The sequence below is a fragment of the Bos mutus genome, chromosome 6 (assembly GCF_027580195.1).
Source record: "Bos mutus isolate GX-2022 chromosome 6, NWIPB_WYAK_1.1, whole genome shotgun sequence".
NCBI lineage: Eukaryota > Metazoa > Chordata > Mammalia > Artiodactyla > Bovidae > Bos > Bos mutus.
In genome coordinates, this window is record NC_091622.1 from 110,412,059 (window position 1) to 110,432,181 (window position 20,123).

The 20,123-nt window shown below is 44.0% G+C and overlaps 1 protein-coding gene across 1 annotated transcript in view; it reads left to right on the forward strand.

Moving 5' to 3' along the window:
- CC2D2A (coiled-coil and C2 domain containing 2A) overlaps positions 1-20,123 on the forward strand; it is a 131,304-nt gene that overhangs the window by 39,768 nt on the left and 71,413 nt on the right. The window contains 6 exon segments of the mRNA XM_070372718.1: positions 50-214; positions 5,060-5,222; positions 6,865-7,001; positions 9,156-9,287; positions 16,766-16,975; positions 18,072-18,178. Of these exon segments, the coding sequence (XP_070228819.1) occupies positions 50-214; positions 5,060-5,222; positions 6,865-7,001; positions 9,156-9,287; positions 16,766-16,975; positions 18,072-18,178 (914 nt within the window).

Genomic DNA, 20,123 nt, shown 5'->3' on the forward strand with positions numbered 1-20,123 from the left:
TATCTCAGCACAGATAATCTGAAATTCTATTCTTGCTTCCTCTCTGTAGGTTACACCTGGCTTCCCTTCTGCTGAGGAAGCGTATAACTTCTTTACTTTCAACTTTGATCCTGAACCAGAGGAATCAGAAGAAAAACCAAAAGCCAAAAATAGACATGGAGCTAACCAAGAGGAAAAGGAAGGAGAGGAAGAAGAGCCACCTGTGCAGGAAGGAGTAAGCAAAACAGTATTTAGTATAAGAATAGTAATGAGGAGAGGGAAGACCTTAACGGTGGATGGTGATGATCACGTTGGTGGTGATGGTGGTGATGATGGTGGTGATGGTGATGATGGTGACGGTGATGGTGAGATGATGATGGTGGTGATGGTGGTGATGGTGATGATGGTGATGATGATGGTGGTGATGGTGGTGATGGTGATGATGGCCGTGATGCTGGCAGTGGTGATGGTGGAGGTGGTGATGGTGATGGTGGCAGTGATGATTGTGGTGCTGATGGTGGTGATGGCAGTGATGATGGTGGTGGTGATGGTGATGATGATGTCCTAACTTGGAAGAAAGTGGCTAGGAGCAAACACACCACCACCATATAGATCAGCTCATCCACATCCTGAGCTCTTCAGATGATTCAGAAGGATCAACAGGGCTCTTGAAAGGGTTTGTTAAAATAGATGGCTGGCCATTTTTCCAAGTTCCCAATCTAGTAGGTCTTCCCTGGGACGAGAGGCCTTACTTTTTGGCACCAGGTCTAGATACAGGTGGTCTGGCTGACCTGCCTCTTGAGAAACCTATATGCAGGTCAGGAAGCAACAGTTAGAACTGGACATGGAACAACAGACTGGTTTCAAATAGGAAAAGGAGTCTGTCAAGGCTGTATATTGTCACCCTGCTTATTTAACATATGCAGAGTACATCATAAGAAACGCTGGACTGGAAGAAGCACAAGCTGGAATCAAGATTGCCGGGAGAAATATCAATACCTCAGATATGCAGATGACACCGCTCTTATGGCAGAAAGTGAAGAAGAACTAAAGAGCCTCTTGATGAAAGTGAAAGAGGAGAGCGAAAAAGTTGGCTTAAAGCTCAACATTCAGAAAACGAATCATGGCATCTGGTCCAGATCATGGCATCTGGTCCCATCATGGGAAATAGATGGGGAAACAGTGGAAACAGTGTCAGACTTTATTTTTTGGGCTCCAAAATCACTGCAGATGGTGATTGCAGCCATGAAGTTAAAAGACACTTACTGCTTGGAAGGAAAGTTATGACCAACCTAGATAGCATATTCAAAAGCAGAGACATTACTTTGCCAACATAGGTCCGTCTAGTCAAGGCTATGGTTTTTCCAGTAGTCATGTATGGATGCAAGAGTTGGACTGTGAAGAAAGCTGAGTGCCAAAGAATTGATGCTTTTGAACTGTGGTGTTGGAGAAGACTCTTGAGAGTCCCTTGGACTGCAAGGAGATCCAACCAGTCCATCCTAAAGGAGATCAGTGCTGGGTGTTCATTGTAAGGACTGATGCTGAAGCTGAAATTCCAATACTTTGTCCACCTCATGCGAAGAACTGACTCATTTGAAAAGAGCCTGATGCTGGGAGGGATTGGGGGCAGGAGGAGAAGGGGACGACAGAGGATGAGATGGCTGGATGGCATCACTGACTCAATGGACGTGAGTTTGAGTGAACTCCGGGAGTTGGCGATGGACAGGGAGGCCTGGCGTGCTGTGATTCATGGGGTCACAAAGAGTCAGACACGACTGAGCGACTGAACTGAACAGAACTAGATACAGGAGATCATGGAGAAAAGAAGAATGATCATAGCTTTAAAAGAGCCTGGAATGAACTTAACTGGAAAAGAAGAGAGAGTGGGTTTAAAAACAAACAGCTAGAAGAGATCAAGCCCTGATCCTCTGGAGTGGGAGCACAGACTTCAAGACCCTAGACTACCAGATAACTAACCCCAGGGAGTATCAAATAGTGAGAACTCACACAAAGAAAATCACCTGAATACAAGACCCGGCATCACCCAACCACCAGTAGCACCCTGTGCAGGACACCTCATCTAAACAACAGACTAAAAACTACAAACCCAGCCACCAGCAGAAGGATCACCACCTCACTCAGCCTTGCCCATCAGAGGGAAAACAAACAAATACACAAACAAACGAAAATTCAGCACAAACCTCACCCTATAAGCTTATACCAATCACTGGACCAACCTTAGGAGGGCAGAAACCAAAAGGAAGAAAGAATTCAACCTTGAAGCCTGGGAAAAGGAGACCTCAAACACAATAAGTTAAAACAATAATAATGAAAAGGCAGAGAAATCCTACACAGATGAAGGAACAAACTAGAAACCCAAGTCCAAACAAATGAAGAGGAAATAGGCAAACTACCTGGAAAAGAATTCAGAATAATGATAGTAAAGATGATCAAAAACCTTGAAAACAAAATGGAGAAAATGCATGAATTGATTAAGCAAGACCTAGAAGAATTAAAGAATAAACATTCAGAGACAAACAGCACAATTACTGAAATTAAAACTACTCTAGAAGGAATCAATAGCAGAAGAGCTGGAAGATAAAATGGTGGAAGTAACTTCTGAAGAGCAGAATAAAGTAAAAAGAATGAAAAGAACTGAGGATAGTCTCGGAGACCTCCAGGACAATATCAAACGCAGGTCCTAAAAGTGCTGTGAATGCTAGGTTCACATTACTTTCTGTAGCCTCAATTTCACCCTATAATTTGGGGAGTGGGGGCCTTGATTAAGTATATTCAGCTTTCTCTCTCTCGTGGGGAAAAAAAGTGGTGCAATACAGTTTGCAGATTTTTCTTGCTAGACTCCACACAAGGATTAGTATTCATTTCACATACAAAAATGTCTGCCTCTCCAAGGCAAATGCAGCCTAGTGCTCTCTCCTCTCAGCCTTACAGGTGAACAGTTTTCTGTGCCCCATACCACACCCAAGCTACAACTCAGATTCTGTAATTGTGGGTGGGATATGTGAGACCAGAGAAAACACACCATGAAAAATGGGCAGACTTGAATAGCCATCTCTCCAAGGAAGATACACAAATGGCGAAAAAGTACATAAAAAGATGCTTAGCACTAATCATTAGGGAAATGCAAATCAAAACCACAATGAGATACCACCTTACACAAATTAGAATGACTATTAAAAATAGATAGGAGATAGATAGGAAGGAAAGAATGAAGGGAGGGCAGACAAGTGTTGGCAAGGATGCAGAGAAACTTGTGCATTGCTCATGCTGTTGCAAGGTGGTGTAGCTGCTGTGAAAAATCCCAGTGGCTCTTCAAAAATTTAAACATAGAACGACCATATGATCCAGCAACCCCAATCCTGGGTATATACCCCAAAGAATTAAAAGCAGGCATTCAGATCACTGTATACTCAAGTTAATAGAAGCATTATTTACAGTAGCCAAAAGTGAAAGCAATCTAACTGCCCATCAAGAGAAGAATGGATGAGTAAAAGGTGGTATATACAAGAGAATATTATTTAGCATGAAGGAAGGAAATTAGAATAAATGCTAAACATGGCTGAACCTTAAAGACATTATGCTAAGTGAAATAAGCCAGTTATCTGAAATGAATAAGACAAACTTTGTGCGAGTATTTTCACACTCACCGTTGATGCAGTCTTTCTGGTGAACCAGCTGCAGGTGCTGGCTTTGCTCTGCTGTCTTCTCTGAAGTTTTCTCAGCCTGTCCTTGCTCAAAGTAGAGCTTGGGGCAGGAACAAAAAGGGTCACACACTGATACTGCGGGATATTTTCTCTTTTCACCTTTTGAAGTTTCTGACATTCTCTGCCTTCAGCTCTTGCTGAGAGCTTGGTTACTATGCAGATTTACTTTACTCTTTTTATTATTTTGTGTATTTAGCAAGGAAATATTAGGTAATTAGGCTACAGCCATTGTCTTCAGCTACCTGGCAGTCTCCATAGCATTTTAAAGGGTGCTGCTCTTAGATGGATGTCAGGTTTAAACTTTAGAAAGAAGAACAAGACAGAGAAAGAAAAGAAGGAAAAAAGGAGAAGGAAGAGAAAGAAAAAGCAGAAAAGTTTGGAAAATATTCAAACTACGTTAAAATACTTCAGCTGGCATTTGTGATTACAGGTTCTGTGCTTAGAATTTTTACATGCATCATTTAATTTTTATTCTCACAAAACCCAAGGAAATAAGATCTATTAATATGCCAATCTTGAAAATAAGAAAACCAGGGATCTGAAGGGTAGGTAAATTCCTCACAGTCACCCAGGCAGTACAAGGCAAAGCTGGGAGTCAAGCCCAGGCAATCTGAACAGGGTGTGGACCCCACACTTGGTACCTTTCCCGTGGGGTTAGTGCCAAGGCCGAAGGTTAAATTATGCATAAGTCATGAACCCAAGTTCTTTAAGTCATTGTCAGAGAATAGACACCCGCAAAGGAGGACACACTCACTGAGGTTCCACTTGCCTTGCTTAGCACATCTCTTCTGACCCTTGTGATTTTGGCGTTTTCCAAGTATGTGGAATAGTGGAAAAACAAAGCATATTAAATAGGAAAGTCAGCATCGCTTTATGCTTTCTTTCAGAAAAAGATAAAAGGAAAAGGTAACTTTGTCTTAGGATATGTTGTTTGGTGCATTTAATATCATGGATTGTTTTTCCAAGTACGTTAATTGTCTTTGGGACTTCCCTGGTGGCTCAGTCAGTTCAGTCACTCGGTCGTGTCCGACTCTTTGCGACCCCATGGACTGCAGCACGGCAGGCTTCCCTGTCCATCACCAACTCCCGGAGCTTGCTTCCCTGGTGGCTCAGATGGTAAAAAATCTGCCTGCAATGCGAGAGACCTGGGTTTGATCCCTGGGTTGGGAAGATGCCCTGGAGGAGAGCATGGCAACCCACTCCAGTATTCTTGCCTGGAGAATCCCATGGACAGAGGAGCCTGGCAGGCTCCAGTCCACAGGGTCACAAAGTCAGAGCCAATCAGCAACTAACACATTCACCGTCACTAACTATATTTGCGGGATTGTTCCTTGACGTTCTTTAATGTGATGCAGGATGAGGAAGAGTGGTTGGATGGCAAAGATTCGGAGGATCTTCTCCTGGGCTTAGATCACACAGCTGAAGACTTTGTGGCAGTCAGACCTGCTGATTATCAAAGTGTCCACGTTCGGCTGCAGAAGGAGAAAGAGCTCCTGTTTGTACCCAGCAGACGGACAGGTACTTTCTCTCTTTATCTTCCTGCCCAGTTTCAGCATCCTTGTTTTCCTTCAGACAAAATAGAGATGGTGTGTAAAGCTAAAGTGAAAGTGTTAGTCGCTCAGTCATGTCCGACTCTTTGTGACCCCATGGACGATAACTCGCCTGGCTCCTCTGTCCATGCGGTTTCCTAGGCAAGAATACTGGAGTGGGTAGACATTTCCTTCTCCAGATGTATAAAAATGCCCAATTTCCACAACTGAACCCAATTTCTAATCTGACTTAATAATGAAGAAACAGGTTCAAATCATCCTACTCATTCCTTCTCCCACTGTGTCCGCAAGTCTGTTCTCTATGTCTACATCACTTTGAGAGAGTAGCGTGGAAACATACGCATCACCATGTGTAAAGTAGATCAGTTCAGTTCAGTTCAGTCGCTTAGTTGTGTCTGACTCTGTGACCCCATAGACTGCAGCACTCCAGGCCTCCCTGTCCATCACCATCTCCCGGAGTTTACTCAAACTCATGTCCATCAAGTCGGTGATGCCATCCAACCATCTCATCCTCTGTCATCCCCTTCTCCTGCCTTCAATCTTTCCCAGTATCAGGGTCTTTTCCAAGTCAGTTCTTCACATCAGGTGGCCAAAGTATTGGAGTTTCAGCTTCAGCATCATTCCTTAAATGAATATTCAGGACTGATTTCCTTTAGGAAATTGGTTGGGTTGGTTGGATCTCCTTGCAGAACTAGGGACTCTCAAGAGTCTTCTCCAACACCACAGTTCAAAAGCATCAATTCTTCAGTGCTCAACTTTCTTTATAGTCTGACTCTCACATCCATACATGACTACTGGAAAAACATAGCTTTGACTAAGACGGACCTTTGTTGACAAAGTAATGTCTCTGCTTTTTAATGTGCTGTCTAGGTTGGTAAAATAGATAGCCAGTGGGAATTTGCTGTATGACACAGGGAGCTCAAGTCCGGTGCTCTTCACAACCTAGAGCAGTGAGATAGGGTGAGAGGTGGGGGGAAGGTTCAGGAGAGAGGGGACATATGTATACCTATAACTGATTCATGTTGATGTGTGGCAAAAGCCAACACAGTATTATAAAGCCATTATCCCCCAACAGTCCTTGGCAGGCTGTTGCTGCCTGTCGCTCCCACAGACAGACTATCCACAAAGATCTGTTCTATGAACAGATCAAAGAGTGAGGAAGTAAATGAAGTCATGTGGACTCCAGCAAACTTTGTAATTTACAAAGCACTTCCCCATCCTTCACCCCATTTAATTCTCCCAGGAGCCCAGAAAGACTGATATTTTCATCCCTTATGTACGAGAGGACAGAGTTCAGAGAAGAGGCTGGCCCAGGCTCACGCCACTGATGAGGCCAGCAGCGTCCCTCTGATCTGGGTACCATACTCCTCGCAGTGTGCGAAGCCACGTGGGCCAGTTAGGTATCGAATTATTTCATGATTCTCCAACATGGTGCTGCAGGAAAACACGTTCACCTTCCCCTTGGTCCTGCTTCTGGACATCAGTTTGGGGCATTTGCACTTCCCAAGAACAAAAGTAAAACCTCTGCTGGTGACTGTATTCACCAGACTGCAGTTTGAGATGTTCAGGTCAGCACTGACGTGGCTCGTGTGTGCTTATGAACTGTCTAGTGCCCACGTATAAAAAGCTTCCTGAGAACGTGCAACCCAGGTACCTGGAAGATGAAGGCCTTTACATCGGGGCAAGGCCGGAGGTGCCGCGAACCAACCAGAACATCATGGAGAACAGGCTCCTGACCCAGGAACCGGTGAGCTCTCAGCCCTGTTCTCTGGTGTAGACAAGGAGGGATTCACAGAGGGTCTTAATCCTGACGTTGTCACTGCGGGGTGGGGCTCATTTCCTCCTGAAGGTGTCTGCAGACTGGTTCATTCTGTCACTGTTTTGTTGTTATTGTTTTTTAATTTGTCGTCAATTCCTTTAGTGACCCTCAAACATCACCGCTCTCGCTCAATCCTACCTTTCCCAAGCTGGATTCAGGCTCTTCCTACTAAACCAGATATTGGCAAACCTTTTCCCAATTTACAGAAATTTTTAATTGTCCCAAGAGAGAATGTCCTCAATTGTTTTTCGCCATGGTCGTCTGTCTTGAAATTTTCACGAATACAATTTCCCTGGTGGTCCAGTGGTTAAGAATCCACCTGCCAATGCAGGGACACGAATTCAGTCCCTGGTCCAGGAAGATCCCACATGCCACGGGGCAACTAAGCCAGCGCACCGCAGCTACTGAGCCACGCTCTAGAGCCTGGGAGCCACCGCCACTGAAGTCCGTGTGCCTAGACCCTGTGCTCTGCAACAGGAGAAGCTGCCACAATTAGAAGGCCCAGCATTGCAGCTAGAGGTTAGACCCTGCTCACCCCAATAGAGAGAGCCCCTGCATAGCAACAGAGATGCCAGTGCAGCCAAAAAACTTAAAAATATATTTTTAAAAATTGTTTCATAGAAAATATGCTTTTCTTAACCACTCCTTTTAACGTGAAAATGAAAGTCACTCAGTTGTGTCCAACTCTTTGTGACCCCTTGGACTGTAGTGTATGAATACCCAGGCCAGAATACTGGAGTGGGTAGCCTTTTCCTTCTTCAGGGGATCTTCCCAACCCACCGATCAAACACAGGTCTCCTGCATTGCAGGCAGATTCTTTACCAGCTGAGCCACAAAGGAAGCCCAAGCACTCTATTAGCTTTTTCTTAAACTTTTTTTTATCAGGAGGGGGCTGAAAACTATATCTTAACTCTGGGCGGCGGAGAGGCGTTACTGAGGACTCAATTTTTTAAAATTTTCATTGGAATACAGTTGATTTACAGTGTTGTGTTAGTTGCAGGATATACATATAGCCACTTTTTTTTTTAATGTGGATTCTTTTCGCACATAGCCATTGCAGAGTACTGAGTAGAGTTCCCTGTGCTATATGGTGGTGGTGGTTTAGTCGCTAAGTCGTGTCCAACTTTTGTGACCCATGGACTGTAGCCCACCAGGCTCCTCTGTCCATGAGATTCTCCAGGAAAGAATACTGGAGTGGGTTCTCCAGGGAATCTTCCCGACCCAGGGATCAAACCCCATTCTCCTGCACTGCAGACAGATTCTTCACTAGCTGAGCTATGAGGGAAGCTCATGCTATTTCAGTTCAGTTCAGTTCAGTTCAGTTGCTCAGTTGTGTCCGACTCTTTGCAACCCAATGAATCACAGCACACCAGGCCTCCCTGTCCATCACCAACTCACGGAGTTCACTCAAACTCATGTCCACCGAGTCAGTGATGCCATCCAGCCATCTCATCCTCTGTCGTCCCCTTCTCCTCCTGTTCCCAATCCCTGCCAGCATCAGGGTCTTTTCCAGTGAGTCAACTCTTTGCATGAGATGGTCAAAGTATTGGAGTTTCAGCTTCAGCATCAGTCCTTTCAATGAACACCCAGGACTGATCTCCTTTAGGATGGACTGATTGGATCTCCTTGCAGTCCAAGGGACTCTCAAGAGTCTTCTCCAACACCACAGTTCAAAAGCATCAGTTCTTCGGCTTTCTTCATGGTCCAACTCTCACATTCATATATGACCACTGGAAAAACCATAGCCCTGACTAGATGGACCTTTTTTGGCAAAGTAATGTCTCTGTTTTTTAATATGCTATCTAGATTGGTCATAACTTTCCTTCCAAGAAATAAGCGTCTTTTAATGTCCTGAGGTTGTTGATATTTCTCTCGGCTGTGGCTAATTCATGTTGATATATGGCAGAAACCAAAGCACTATTGTAAAGCAATTATCGTTAATTTAAAATAAATATTTAAAAAAAAAATAAAAGATCTACAGGACCAGGGGGAGGTGCATGAAATATACACGGTGACAGAGAATTTCCCCACAAACACTGTTTATTTTTGTAAACTATTTTCTGTCCTTCTGCTTGATCCTAGGGGAGGAGATGGTTCGGAGATGATGGGAGGATCCTGGCACTGCCAAACCCCATCAAGCCGGTTCCTTCGCGGCCACCCATGTTGACACAGGAGCAGGACATTAAGGCAGAACTGGAAACCCTGTATAAAAAGGTAAACCTCCCCTCCCATTTTTAATACATGAATTTACTTGAAAGTGCTTTGCTTTTTGAAGGGCTTGGAGTGATGAATTTGCAACATCCTATTTTGACTTTTCTTAACTAATTCACTATCTTGCACGTAAAGAGGAAACAGCAAGCCTGTTATGTAAGACTGAGTCTCCTGCCCACACAGAATCCTTTCTTAAATCCTTTTTTACATCAGCAACAAGCTTCCCAGGTAGGAAGGCTTGGGTCAGTGTCTTATTCCCATATCCAGGTTAGCTGCCCCAATATTTTTTCTTTTCTCTCTGTCATCTCACATATACTGCAGGGTTATTTCCCCCACTGTCTCTGTATTATATCACTGGAGATTTTCTATCCTCACAAATCCTTTCTATGGTATTTTTCCCAGCTCTTTTACCACACTGCCTGGCTTGAGTCCTGGCCCTGCCTCTTGTTTGGTTCACTTGACCCTCCCTCCTCTCTCTGCTGGTGTTTCTTCCTTTGCAAAATGGCATAGGCCTACTAGGATTGTTGTGCAGATGGTTGAGATAATACACCAAAGTGCTTAGAACAGGACTCAGTGAGGTCTGATGGGCTGGTGTTGAATAGGCAGTTGCCTGCCTTCACTTATTTTTTCCCCCAACAATAAATGATTACATTTATGAATTATCCTTTTTTAAAAAAAGTATCAAATAAATATATTCTGGGGGAAAGAAGCTATATTAAAATTAAAAGAATTGCTAGGCCTTGGTTACACATTTCTTTAATATCAGATACATTCTTACTGAAAGTTCAGATAAATCTATGAACACACAGTGACATTAGAGATTAGAAGAATTATTTTTTAAATGTTTCCAATTTGGGTCAACATAGAATGACTTTTTACTATGAAATCACTTCTAAGCTTTCAATCCGTGTCCCTTAAACATCATATCATGGTTTTTGTTTGCTGTATTATCATTACAACATTATTATCAAAGCTTACAACTTACACATCTTGTCTAGGACCACAATTTCCAATATTCTTTAGCTTTAGTTTTGTACTTATATGAATTTAATGATGCAATTTATGCTTTTTTACAATCTTTCTGTTCCTCAAGGATTTTGTTTTTCTTAGTTTTTTAGCTGACAAATATTTTATTTCTGTGTCTTGGAGCTTCTGTTGTTGTTTCCTTGTTTTCCTAAGATATATCCATATGTACCTGGGCTTCCCTGGTGGCTCAGACGTTAGAGAATCTGCCTGCAACGCAGGAGACCTGGGTTCAATCCCTGGGTCAGAAAGATTCCTTGGAGAAGGAATGGCAACCCACTCCAGTATTCTGGCCTGAAGAATTCCATGGACAGAGGAGCCAGGCCAGCTACAGTCCATGGTGTTGCAAAGAGTCAGACACAACTTAGCAACTCACACCCCCACACACAATCCAGGTGCACTTATTCCTTAAATTCTTGTGTATTAAGAAAGACCTGTTTTATTTTTTCTTGTTTGTTTTTATTTCCTTCCTTCACGTTGAATTATATTGCTCTTGCTCTCCTGAAATGTAGCAAGGATCACGTCATTCAGAAACTTGTGTAATTTGAAATGTGTAACATTTTGACACTGCTAAAGCCAAACAAAATAAGAGGATATAAGATCATTCTATAAAGCTATAGAACTATAGAGCCATAGAGTTGGGTGATGAACAGAGAAGACATGGACCCAAATCAGAGAATCTAAGCTGGGTGTCTACTAAGTCGTGGCTTTGGGCAGCTCCCTTGACTGCTGTGAAGGTGTTTCCTTAATTAAAAAATCACCATCATCTCTACCTCATACGACCATTATGAGTTTTGAGATGATGTATGTGTTTGCCCTTTTATTAAATTGTGAATTTCTATAAAATATTGTTATCAGAGACAAATATTAATGAGTGGCTACTCTGTACAGAAATGTGGACCCTAGGAGTGGATTTACAAAGCAAGCATAAACCCAAGCCCCAGGCCATGAGGCATTTACCATCTACTTGCTTTATGACAAAGATACATCATATAATTAGTGATCTAGACAGTATCAACTTGTACCTAATAATCCATCAGTTTCTCTCTCCATCCATCCATCTACTTCAGCATGAAACACTGATATAATGAAGCACAAATTTATGGGCTAAAATTAGAAAATGGAAGAGTCATTACTATGGAGAGTAGGATCTTGAGGGAGGCCATTAATCTTATCTGTCTCCTTCAGAAGTTCTGCACTACTTGGGAAATGCACAGGAATCAGAGAAGGGTGCAGATCTCAGTTTCAGCTAGGGGTGAGGCTGGATAGGAGAATGTGGCTTGGACCCAAGATGGATTGGGCTCCCTGCTCTCTCTCCCATGAATTATGGCCCCTGTGTAGAGAGTTTACCATGTGGAGTGCCTGCTGAAGCCACGGGCCAGTGAGCAGGCCCTCAGGAGATGGCTGAGTAAGGACAGCTAGATGCCACCGGTGACCTTGTCCAGCCAAGAACCTGGACTAGTGGATCTTCGGCTTCAATTAAATCTCCACTCAGACACAGTCTTCCTTCTCTTTGGGCAAGGAGCCAGTGGGGAGAGCACAGAGGGTTTCCTTCCAGTCCTTTTGAGAGGGGAGAGCTTCCTAGCTTTGGGAAGAAACAGGAAAGTAGAGGAAGATAAGAGTTCCACTAAGAGGGGCTGGTCATCCTGCATCACAGAGCAAAGAAGTTAGAAGAGAGAGATCTGCAGGGGCTGGAGTCTTCTGAGATCATTTCCTAGAGTTAGGCTGCAAACATAGCAAAGCATGGAGAACATGCCAGGCTTCTGCTATGAAAGAAGCAAAGGTCATATTAAAAGAGTTGTTCTGTTTAGTTGCTAAGTCATGTCCAACTCTTTTGCAAACCCATGGACTATGGCCCTAGGCTCCTCTGTCCATGGGATTTCCCAGGCAAGAATACTGGAGTGGGTTGCCATTTCCTCCTCCAGGGGATCTTCCTGACTCAGGGATGGAGCTGCATCCCTTGTGTCTCCTGCATTGGCAGGCAGATTCTTTACCACTAGCATCACCTGGGGAGCTCTCTGGTCCCCTGCTAAATTAGAAGAACTGTAGTAGTCAGCACTCTTTGAGTTGCAAGTGACAGAAACCCACTGAAAACTAGCCTAAGAGGAGAGAACTTAGTGACTCACAAAGCTGGAAGGACCTGGAGATGAATCACAAAACGAAGGTGGGGCTTTAGGAACCGGGACCCTGGGGCCAGGGACTCAGTGCTGGCAGTCTCTCTCTCTGCGTCTCCTTCCTCTGGTTCTCCTTGAATGGAGAACCTTCTGTCCTATGGAATGGAGAAACTTCTCTCCTGTTGTAGGCAGTCCAGAGTTTTCCATGGCTTAGGACATTGATAATGTAAGCTCAGAGATGCCAGAGGAAAAGGATCATATCTTGTAGCAAGATCCCCATGATCAACACCAAGGACAAACTAGTCAGTTTTAAGAGGAACATACACTCCCCAGCCTGACGTCCTGGAGACATACCCAGAAGATGGAGAACGAGAAAACTTCCCAGGAAGACCAGAACAACAGCTGTAGAATCTACTGCTGGCTCTGGGCTGGATTCAGGTTCTCTTGCTATTATTTTCTGAGGGAGGGCAAATACATACATTTTACTTTAATTCCACCAGTGATTGCTCTCTCTGTACAACCTTGAAATTTTCTTTCATCGGCATGCAACCCTGCTTGCACTGAGAATGTCAGCAGACAATCCACATGCACCACCTCTGATAGTTTAGATTTTCAGTTTTCCACCAAAGACTGAAGAATCAAACAACTTCGAAATGAAAATAATATACCTTAGAAATATTATTGGTTCAGCAGTAAAGAATCCGCCTGCCATGCAGGAGCTGCAGGAGATGAGGGTTCTATCCCTGGGTCGGGAAGATCCCCTGGAGGAGGAAATAGTAACCCACTCCAGTATTCTTGCTGGGAAAGCCCATGGACAGAGGAGCCTGGCGGGCTACAGTCCACAAGGTCGCAAAGAGCTGGACTGAGCACACAGCACACACACAGGACCATGCCACCGGCAGTACTTACTCACACCAAGCAGAGTACAAGACAGAACCTGCAGGCCACACTCTGAGTGAGCCCAGAACTCTGGAACCTGTGGTAAGAGGAACAGCAAAACAAGAACCAGCAGGAGCCAGGCAAGTGGAGAGGAATGTTTCCGTTAAGTCTCTGGATTGATGCTCAGGGGCACAAGTCTTTGAGAGGTGGAAATGTTTTAATTAATCCAGGTGGCCAGAAAGATCGTAAGACACATAGTCACCACCTGCAGGTTCAAACCCTTAACACGACGGCAGGTTATAATTGAATACTCTTACCCAAAAGAAAGAGGAAAGAGATGGGCCTTTGTTATGGCAGCATGATGGGTGAAGATATTAATGTCAGAACTAGGGCTTTCAGAAGGTACGAAATATTGGTGGAATATGACCCCTGTGGGGATGGGGTTCCCTCCCTGTAAATCCAAAGGGAGATTTGACTCAGCATATTTTGGAGCTATAATACTTTGGCCATCTGATGCAAAGAGCCGACTCACTGGAAAAGACTCTGAGGATGAGAAAGGTTGAAGGCAAAAGGAGAAGGGGGTGGCAGAGGATGAGACGATTTTATAGCATCACCTACTCAAGGGACATGAATCTGAGCAAACTTCAGGAGATAGGGAAGGATAGAGTAGCCTTGTGGGCTGCAGTCTGTGGGGTCACAAAGAGTCAGACATGACTTAGCAACTGAACAGCAATGACTGAGGTATAGTTAATCCATTTTTTTCAAACCTACCTAATTTGTAAACACATCCCAGTTTTACAAGAACATTTTTTTTAAATAAAAAAAATCTGTCTGTAGGTCTTCTCATCAAAGACAGACTGACTTATTTTCTAAGAAAGAAAAATTATTGTTTTATGAAAATGGAGGGTATGCCATATTGGATGCCTGTAGGAAATCACAAATCCTAAATATACATTAAGAGTCTACTAATCTTTTAGGGGGGAAATAAGTATGAAATTGAAAGACTGAAAAGAAATACACTCATATATCCTTACTCATGAATATTGATACAAAGAAGGTAACACAAAACCCAACAACGAATTTACTGGTAAATGAAGACTCATATGTGTATGTATTACTGTCAAATATTGCTACTACTTCAATGACTAATAGTAACTGAAAAGCAGATCACAGTGTATAACAAGTGTGAATGCCTCTTTGTCCATGCATACATGCACATCTTTGTCCATGCATACATGCACACCTTTGTCCATGCATACATGCACATCTTTGTCCATACATACATGCACATCTTTGTCCATGCATACATGCACATCCACACACATACACACAGTGTGACCTCCAAGCTTAGTCTGATGGGGAGAACAATGGGATCTTGTGAGCTAGGATTCTAATTCTGGAGTCCGCCCATCGGCTTTCCATCCCTCCCTCTGCATATCTCAGGCTTCATCCTTCCTGCTCCAGGTTGTAAAGCTCATGTCCCAGTTTCCCCCTATCAATCTACGGCTGCTCACAAACAGGTCCCGCTACGTGTAGTCAACCACTCATTTCTTGGAGTTATTGCAGGAAGGTGGACCCCTTCCAGGGCCCACGAGTAGGATCTTGTGTAACAGTCCGTGGTTCCCTGACAGAATGAGTGAGGTGATATATGTGACGCACTTTATACAATGCCTTGTTCTTGTTCAGTTGCTCAGTCATGTCCAACTCTTTGTGACCTCATGGACTATAGCTTGCCAGGCTCCTCTGTCCCTGGAATTCTCCAGGCAAGAATACTGGAGTGGGTTGCTATTCTCTTCTCCATGGGATCTTCCCAACCCAGGCATTGAACCTGGGTCTCCCGCATTGCAGGTGGATTCTTTACTGTCTGAGCCACCAGGAAGCCTTATATGATGCCTGGTGACATAAAAAATGCCAGCTGGATCTTTATCCTCAGAGGTGGAGCCAGAGCTGGAATCCAGGGCTTCTGTCCCTAGTTCAGCACCTTTACATGATATCATGAAGAAGGTTAAACAAAGAGACTCCTGAACGTTACCCACAGCGAAGAAGGATGAAAGCGTCACTTCTGAGTAGAGTAGTTGCAGCTGCCATTTAACCTCATAACTTGTAAATAAAACATTTGGGCCACATAATCTTTTCAACCTAGACAGTATATTAAAAAGCAGAGACATTACTTTGCCAACAAAGGTCCGTCTAGTCAAGGCTATGGTTTTTCCAGTAGTCACATATGGACGTGAGAGTTGGACTATAAAGAAAGCTGAGCACTGAAGAACTGATGCTTTTGAACTGTGGTGTTGAGAAGACTCTTGAGAGTCCCTTGGACTGCAAGGAGATCCAACCAGTCCATCCTAAAGGAGATCAGTCCTGGGTGTTCATTGGAAGGACTGATGCTGAAGCTGAAACTCCAATACTTTGGCCACCTGATGCGAAGAACTGAGTCATTTGAAAAGACCCTGATGCTGGGAAAGATTGAAGGTGAGAGGAAAAAGGGACGACAGAGGATGAGATGGTTGGATGGCATCACCGACTCAACGGACATGAGTTTGAGTAAACTCTGGGAGTTGGTGATGGACATGGAGGCCTGGCATGCTACAGTCCATGGGGTTGCAAAGAGTAGGACACGACTGAGCGACTGAACTGAACTGAACTGGCTGAATATTTTCCAGACAACATAAATAATATCCAGAAGTTCCTCTCCACAAAGGGGAGGCTCGAAGAAGTGTGAAAGTCCACATTCTGACTGTAGTCAGTGTTCATGACAAGGAGAGAACATTAAGACACAAAATCAAAAAGGTCAGCTCCCCGTTTTGGAGCTCCCAGCCTCCAAAACTAGATTCCCACAAGAGCAGCAGTGATCGACATAGAGTATCTGAATGAGTTTAATGAAGAAAAACAGACGTTGATATAGCACACTGTATACCAAGTGATCCAGGAAAGTCCCAGTGGAAATTTCCACTCCTGTTTTCAACACACTCAGCTGCCCACCTCCCTCTTGCTCTGTTATTTTGCAGACTAATTTTCTTCTTCCTAGGAAAACAAGAGCCAGCACGAAGCTCGGTTCAATAAGTTAGTCTCTGGCTGTTCTCTGCAAACTAAAAACTTGTCCACATGGAGAGAGTGTCTACGATCCAAGTAATGATCAGTTTGGACTAGAATCTGTGCTCTTCTCATTAAAAGAATTTCAAGGTCACCAGCTGCAAAACCCAAGAGTTCCAGGAAATGAGATAGTCGCATGACAAAGATTAGGGCTATGACTCAGTAGAGATAAATGCTGAAAGACCTAGAAAAGCAAGATTGAAGTGGTGTTCAGAAAAGGGCAGGCCCCAAAAGCTCCAGGGAACGGGGACTGGAGCGTAGTTCTCCTGGCTTGATCAGGGTAGAAGGGACTTTGCGCCTGGCTTTCCCATTGCACGTTAGAACTAGGAAGTGCTTGACTGTGTTTCCCCCACACTCTGCTCTCTTTGGCAGGCAGTAAAATACATCCACAGAAGTCAGCATCTCATTGGATCTGGGGACGCTCCTGGCAATTTCCAATTGGATATTGATATTTCGGGGTTAATCTTCACGCATCACCCCTGTTTTAGCCGAGAGCATGTGTTGGCAGCCAAGCTGGCCCAGTTGTATGACCAGTACCTTGCAAGACGCCAGAGGAACAAGGCAAAGTTTCTCACTGATAAGGTATCTGTGATCTCTTGCGTGCCAATTATTGATGGGGTTGGTTCTCCTGAGGAGCCCAATCGATACAAATACCTACCAGCAGCAAAGGCTCATGTGCCTCCTTCATGTTCCCTCTGTCTAGGATGTGGTGTGTTGTCCTACCTAGAGGCACAAGAAAGTCTAGGACAATGTACGCTTAATGTGTGCAAATTCAATGGCACACGCTTGGCTTAGAGAACCATTTGTACAAACCGAGCAAATGATCTCACCCACCTCGAATAGGTATTAGATGGAAGATACGAGGCTGCATCTTGCCTGTGTGATCTCAGAGGGTGAGATTGTTCACGGTTTGAGAATTTCTTGGTCCTCAGAGACATTCTCATCATTACATGTTAATTTCCCCAATAGGATACCTTTTGGGGTATCAACAAAAACAACAAAAATCAGTTGTTTCAACTGATGCTCAAAGAAATGGCTATCCATTTTGGATTTACTTCTAATGTGACACTGTCCCGTGGAATATTCATGGGTAGTCTTGATTACAGATAATTTTAGTCTTAGGCCCTGATCTTAAATCTTACTGCCCAAATAAGAAATAACACCACAATGCCTGCTCTTATGAGTCTGTAATTTTATGTTCTGTATCACAAGAATATCATTCTGTGTCCAGACTTCAGAAAAGCCTCCTTCTCCCTTGAAAGAAAACTTGTTTCTGGGACACTAGAGTAAAGGAAGCACCTGTCATGAGCAGATGGGTCTGGACCACAGAATAAGAATGGACACACACGGTCCAGGAGGGAGGGGACGTATGTATACCTGTGGCTGATTCATACTGATGGATGGCAGAAACCAGCACAATATTGTAAAACAATTGTTCTCCAACTAAAAATAAATAAACTACACAATTAAAGACTAGAGGCAATATTTCTGTCAAAGTTCACTTCGGTGGAAGCGTGGAGATGTCTGAGTGCTTGCACATCCGTTGTGTCATCCTAAACGATGCCTGTCTGAGGTTGCAGGCATCATCTTACCCTGGAGAAGCGGGCGGGTCCAAGCACATCACTTGTGGTGAGGAGTAGAGCTTCTAATTCAAAACTTGAATCCACATCTCTTTAAGCTCCACGCTCTAAGAAGTGCTGTTCAGATGGGCCTTAATCCAGCAAAAACTCCTAAGACTCTTGAAACAACCCCCAAAACCATCAATGAATACAAATCTGAGATTCGGTGAGTAAAATCTATGACTATAACTGCTGCTTTTTTCCCTGTGCTTATTGAGAGTTTATTTTTTCAGAGTTTTTCCTGAATGCATTGAATACATTATAACCAAATGGGCTTCCCAGGAGATGCTAGTGGTAAAGAATCTGCCGGCAATGCAGGAGACCGGGGTTTGATCCCTGGGTGGAAAAGATCTCCTGGAGAAGGAAATAGTTACCCACTCCAGTATTCTTGCCTGGAGAACCCCATGGACAGAGGAGCCTAGTGGGCTACAGTCCATGGTGTCACAGAGAGTTGGACACGACTGAGCAATGAGCACTTTCACTGTCAAACGAAATAATGAGATGTGTCCATTGTATTAACACCAAAGTTGAAGCCCAGTAAAAGAATGAGGATGGAGGTGGGGGCATGGAGGACTGGGGAAAGTGGCTAGGGGGAGCAGAATATGATAACTTGCACCCTCTGTTGGTGTAAACAAATATTGCTACAGCCACCACTTCTGAGAGAGTGTCTTGTCCGGAAATGAACAAAGAGTTGAAAATGCCCATGAGTTAGAATCCTGCAATTCTGCTTAAGACGCTCCAAAGAGCTGTGGGCACCTGTACCCTGGAGATGTGTGCAAGGGTTCCACAGTGTCACTTACAACATCAAGAAGCTAGGGATAACCCCACACCAGAACGAGCCCATCAGCTTCAGTCTTGTAATGAACGTCCATACTACGGTTAAGAGTGACTGAATTAGACCTGTGTGTATCATGGATACAATAGTGTGGAGTGAAAAAATCCAGTTGGAAGAGGATACTTGCTGTGTGATATGGGTCATGAAACCTAAAGACCACGTGAAATAATACTCATGTCTTCCAGGTACACACACATCTGTGTCATGTAGGGATAGAAAAGACACACATGCCAGTTTCTTCCTCCAGGGCGGGAAAGAAGGGAATGAATGGAGAGGTCTCCAAACATAACTCTAAACATTGCAAACAAACAAAGTTCAGTTCAGTTCAGTTCAGTCACTCAGTCGTGTCCGACTCTTTGCGACCCCATGAATCACAGCACACCAGGCCTCCCTGTCCATCACCAACTCCCGGAGTTCACCCAGACTCACGTCCATCGAGTCAGTGATGCCAATCCAGCCATCTTATCCTCTGTCATCCCTTTCTCCTCCTGCCCACAATCTCTCCCAGCATCAGAGTCTTTTCCAATGAGTCAACTCTTCGCATGAGGTGGCCAAAGTACTGGAGTTTCAGCTTTAGCATCATTCCTTCCAAAGAAATCCCAGGGCTGATCTCCTTCAGAATGGACAGGTTGGATCTCCTTGCAGTCCAAGGGACTCTCAAGAGTCTTCTCCAACACCACAATTCGAAAGCATCAACTCTTCGGCGTTCAGCCTTCACAGTCCAACTCTCACATCCATACATGACCACAGGAAAAACCATAGCCTTGATTAGACGGACCTTTGTTGGCAAAGTAATGTCTCTGCTTTTGAATATGCTATCTAGGTTGGTCATAACTTTCCTTCCAAGGAGTAAGCGTCTCTTAATTTCATGGCTGCAGTCACTATCTGCAGTGATTTTGGAGCCCAAAAACATAAAATGTGACATTGTTTCCACTGTTTCCCCATCTATTTCCCATCTTGAGTAAATGATCACTGAAGACTCAGATGCTCACATTTTCCAGAAATGAAGTAGTTTTTTTTCCAGGTTTTTAGGTTACTTCTTGAAGTACCTTTATTATTTTTTTTTAACTTTTGAACTTTTTGTTTTATATTGGAATAAAGGCTTCTCAAGTAAAGAATCTGCCAACACAGGAGCCATGGGAGACACCGATGCAATCACTGGGTTGGGAAGATCCCCTAGAGGAGGAAATGGCAACCCTCTCCAGTATTCTTGCCATGGACAGAGGAGCCTGGAGGGCTATAGTCCCTGGGGTCACAAAGAGTCAGACACGACTGA